At 35.1% G+C, this 5000-nt stretch overlaps 1 protein-coding gene across 2 annotated transcripts in view; it reads right to left on the bottom strand.

The window, feature by feature from the left end:
- Nucleotides 1-693: 693 nt before the first annotated feature.
- LOC135095403 (transmembrane protein 43 homolog) overlaps nucleotides 694-5000 on the bottom strand; it is a 7372-nt gene continuing 3065 nt past the window's right edge. For both annotated transcript variants that reach the window (XM_063996207.1, XM_063996206.1), the window contains 4 exons: nucleotides 4765-4884; nucleotides 4145-4385; nucleotides 3119-3338; nucleotides 694-2755 (listed from right to left, as the gene is read on the bottom strand). In XM_063996207.1, the coding sequence (XP_063852277.1) occupies nucleotides 2493-2755; nucleotides 3119-3338; nucleotides 4145-4385; nucleotides 4765-4884 (844 nt within the window). In that variant the 3' untranslated portion in view covers nucleotides 694-2492. The remainder of the gene's footprint in view (nucleotides 2756-3118; nucleotides 3339-4144; nucleotides 4386-4764; nucleotides 4885-5000) is intronic.

Below are 5000 nucleotides of genomic sequence, written 5' to 3'. Positions count from 1 at the left end.
TGGAATAAATAACAATGAAATAAGATGAAATAAATAAGGAAGTAACGAGAAAATATTAATAAGGGGCTAAAGACAATGAAATAAATATAAATCAGTACAAACGATACTAAAAAGGGGGATATATTGGTGATGTACAATAATTACCACCTATGTACAAAAGTTCTGAGTCTTGGAAATGCTAGTAGATTAAAAGACAATGAAATAAATATAAATAAATACAAACGATATTAAAAAGAGGGATATATTGGTGAGGTACAACAATTACCACCTATGTACTTGAGTTCTGAGTCTTGGAAATGCTAGTAAATTAAAATACAATTAAATAAATATAAATAAATACAAACGATATTAAAAAGGGGGATATATTGATGAGGTACAATAATTACCACCTATGTACGAGAGTTCTGAGTCTTGGAAATGCTAGTAGATTAAAAGACAATGAAATAAATATAAATAAATACAAACGATATTAAAAAGAGGGATATATTGATGAGGTACAATAATTACCACCTATGTACGAAAGTTCTGAGTCTTGGAAATGCTAGTAGATTAAAAGACAATGAAATAACTATCTATACATACAAGACATATAAAATAACGACAAATGAATAAGATAAATAAATCAGTTCGTAAATATAGATACATTAATTAATAAAGTACGATAATCACCGGTGGATGTACGATAGTTTTCAGTTTTGGCGAGTGTGCGATAATATTAATAATTGTTGGAAGGCAAATGAACTACAAATATATACAAGTTAAATAAATAAATAAACTCATAAAATAGGTAGATTAATTAGTAAAGTACAATAATTATAATTTCATGTACGATATTTTTCAGTTTTGAGGAAATGTGCGATAATAATAATAATAGATAGAAGGCAAATAAATTACAAATATATATACGTTAAATAAGTAAATAAACTCATAAAATAGGTACATTAATTACTAAAGTACATTAATTATAAGTTCATGTACGATAGTTTTCATTTCTTGGCGAGTGTACGATAATGAAAGGCAAATGAACTACAAATATATATATTACAAAAACACAAATAAATAAATTAACTCATAAAATAAGTACATTAATTAGTCAAGTACAATAATCACCGGTTCATGTACGATAGTTTTCATTTCTTGGCGAGTGTACGACAATAACATTAAGATGAAAGGCAAATGAGCTACAAATATATATAGAAGACAAATACATTAATAAAAAGAGATAAATTAATTAGTATATTGTAAGTACGAGAAATAAATTAAGTACTAAAATTAAATAATTGAGATTAAATAAACGAGACATACATACATACAGACATACTGACTCATCGCATGTAAGTATGATTCAAATATGCAAAAAAATAGTGTATTAGGAAGATAATAAATAAATAATAGTGAATAAATAAATAGGAAATAATAATAATAATAATAATAATAATAATAATAATAATAATAATAATAATAATAATAAAAATACGTACAAGGTGAATGATCAAAATATGTATGCAAATTATGTTAGCATACGTAACTTTACCTAAAAACAATATATATCATGTACAGAACTATGTAATTCACTAATAATACGTATGGCGAAACATTAATAATTGTAAAATAAAAATAAATAAATAAATAGATAAAAAAATGGTAATACTGAATTATTATTATTATTATTATTATTATTATTATTATTTATTCTCTTATACAAAATGTCTCTTTAAAAATACAGAGAAAAGTTATTATTATTATTATTATTATTATTATTATTATGAATGCTGTAAAGATCCTTAATATTATATCTTACATTCATTATTGCGCTAACCAACTATCGAACTAACAAACTACATAAATAAATAAATAAAACTACATCCTATTATTTTCTTATTCCTAAAATCTTAATTATTTTATATTATCTTTCACTCACACACACACACACACACACACACACACACACACACACAATAACTTCCTACTCTCACTCTCTCTCTCTCTCAAACACGAACAAACACAAGCATCTCTTTCTCACGCACATACACACAAACAAACATCTCTCAATCACACACACACACACACACATTTACGCAAAAAAACACACAAAAACATAATTATCGAAGAAAAAACAAACTAAACAATTCTCACTAAAAAGAAAAAAAAATTCACACGAACACGCAAGATACACTTCTCTCGTATAAACAAAATAAATAAATAAATAAACAAGCAATATTACTTTCCTCATAACACAAAAAAATAGATAAATAAATAAATAAACAAGCAATATTACTTTCCTCACAACAAAATAAATAAATAAATAAACAAGCAATATTACTTTCCTCATAACACAAAATAAATAAATAAATAAATAAATAAATAAATAAATAAATAAATAAATAAATAAATAAATCCTTAAGTCACCCATACAAAAACAAACGTGCTCTCTCACAAACCCCGAATCATCCATTTTCTCTTTCTCCCTATCTCCCTCCCTCTCCCCCTCTCTAAGCCGCCCGTTTATCACCCCTATTCTGTGACCCCCTAGCCACCCCTGCCGCGCCCCTAGCCCCTCCCTGACGCGGCCCATGCTTAGCTGCGGCTCTGATGAAGGGGAGAAAGGCGACAATAAGAATGAGTAGAGCCAGGCCAGGGCGGTAGATGGCCCAAGCTCCGCCGACGATCACCAGGGACGTGGTCATGCTAATGGTGAGGTTCGCGGATCCTAAGCCCAGCGCCACCACGTCACGCATCAATGCAGAGCTGGAAACTGCAAGAGATGGGGTTTTTAAGGGTTTATTTGGGTTTTCAGGGGTGTTTTAAGGTTTCTGTGTGTGTTTTTTAGGGATACTTAGGAGGGTTTAGGGTGAAATACATGTTAATATATAAAAACGGTAATTAAACAAAAACTTGCAGAAAGAGCTATAAAACTTTCTTAAACACTATACAATACGATAACCCTTAAAAAAAAAAGCACCCCAAACACTTATAAACACAAACACAAAGTAAATCCCTCTAAAAAACACCTAAAATAACAAAAACACCTTTGAAAAACACCCAAAACAATTAAAACACCCTTCTAATTACACCCAAGCGGCCCAAAGCAGTCCGGCACACCCACAGGGACACTTACCCAGCGTGTGCACAATATGAGAGAGACAGGAGAGGCCCAGGAAGAGGAGGAACCAGCCAGCCATCCTCATCCCCCACGTCAGGCCCCTATTAATGGCGTGCTCTGAGGAAAACATTTCTTCTACAGATAGTTTACCAGTGCGCACGATAAGGAGTTCCTGGCCGGTGGAGGTCGGGTAGGGGTGAAGGGTGTCCCCGCGTTGCTGCCCCACCACTGATACCTGTAGGAGGGGCAGCAGAAGGAGGTGTTGGCAGAAAAGGTGTTGGTTGTATTGTAACATTGTAAATACACAAAATAATTAATGTTTTTGTCATGTACACATAAAATAAACATAATAAAATGGTGTTTCTATCACACACACACACACACACACACACACACAATAATTTCCCTCATAATAGAAAAAAGTAAATAAATAAATAATAATAATAATAATAATAATAATAATAATAATAATAATAATAATAATAATAATAATAATAATAATAACCCTTTCTTTAACACATACACACATACACACACAAACAAACATTTCACTCATAAACACACACCCACAAAAAAAAATTAATAAACAACTCCCAAACACAGAAAATACACCAAAACACCCCAAAACACCCCAATACACTCCCCAATCACCCCCAAACATCCCAATACACTCCCCAAACACCCCAAACACCCCAATACACTCCCCAAACACCCCAAACACCCCAAAACACTCCAAAACACTCCCCAAACACCCCAAACACCCTCAAACACCCCAAAACACTCCCCAAACACCCTCAAACACCCCAATACCCTCCCAAACACCCCAAAACTACACTCCCCAAACACCCCCAAACACCCCCAAAACACCCCAATACCCTCCCCAAACACCCTCAAACACCCCAATACCCTCCCCAAACACCCTCAAACTCCCCAAACACCCCCAAAACACCCCCAATCACCCCAATACACACCCAAAACACCCTCAAACACCCCCCAAACACCCCAATACCGTCCTAAACACCGCAAACTCCCCACACTCACCATTTCTCCAGCCTTGCCAGCAAAATAGAACTGGATCCTTAAATCGCCAATATCAGGGTTGTAGATGTCCCTCGTTAGGTAGTACATCCCCCCGTGCAGCTTCACCTCCCCCTCGTTAGGCTGCTCGTCCCCAGAGAAGGGCGTGAAGTCGTCAAATTCCTCCTTCAGCTCACCGGCCAATCGGTACGCGCCGACTGACACTGTGTCGGCCAATCGGATTGTTGACTCCACTGGGATGGTTCTGTGTGGTTAGAATAGGTTAGGATGGTTACTTACTACTACTACTACTACTACTACTACTACTGTGACAGAGAGAAAAATAGGTGAAAATTATATATAAATCCATACATACATACACACACACAGACAGACACACAAACACAAATTCAAATATATAAGAACCGTCCAAAACACAACCACCACATCAACACAAACAAACAAACACACCAAAACAAACAAACGAGACACACAAACACACACACAAACACACAAATTCAAATATACAAGAACCGACCAAAACACAACCACCACATCAACACAAACAAACAAACACACCAAAACGAACAAACGAGACACACAAACACACACACACACCCACACACAAACACACAAACACTCACTTTGGGTTATCGTGGCCCCAGGGGATGCTGAAGGCTGAGCTGTCCACTACCTTATCTCTCCAGGCGAAGGAGTAGGAGTAGGTGGTGTCTGACGGCATGCCAGGGGTGTCCTCAGACTGACTGTTGGAGAGAGAGAGGGAGAGGGAATGAGAGAGGAAGAGAGATATGGGTGAGAAAGAGAAAGAGAGAGAGAGAGAGAGAGAGAGAGAGAGAGAGAGAGAGAGAGAGAGAGAGAG

The sequence above is a fragment of the Scylla paramamosain genome, chromosome 49 (assembly GCF_035594125.1).
Source record: "Scylla paramamosain isolate STU-SP2022 chromosome 49, ASM3559412v1, whole genome shotgun sequence".
Taxonomy (NCBI): domain Eukaryota; kingdom Metazoa; phylum Arthropoda; class Malacostraca; order Decapoda; family Portunidae; genus Scylla; species Scylla paramamosain.
This window is presented reverse-complemented; position numbering and strand designations above follow the sequence as displayed.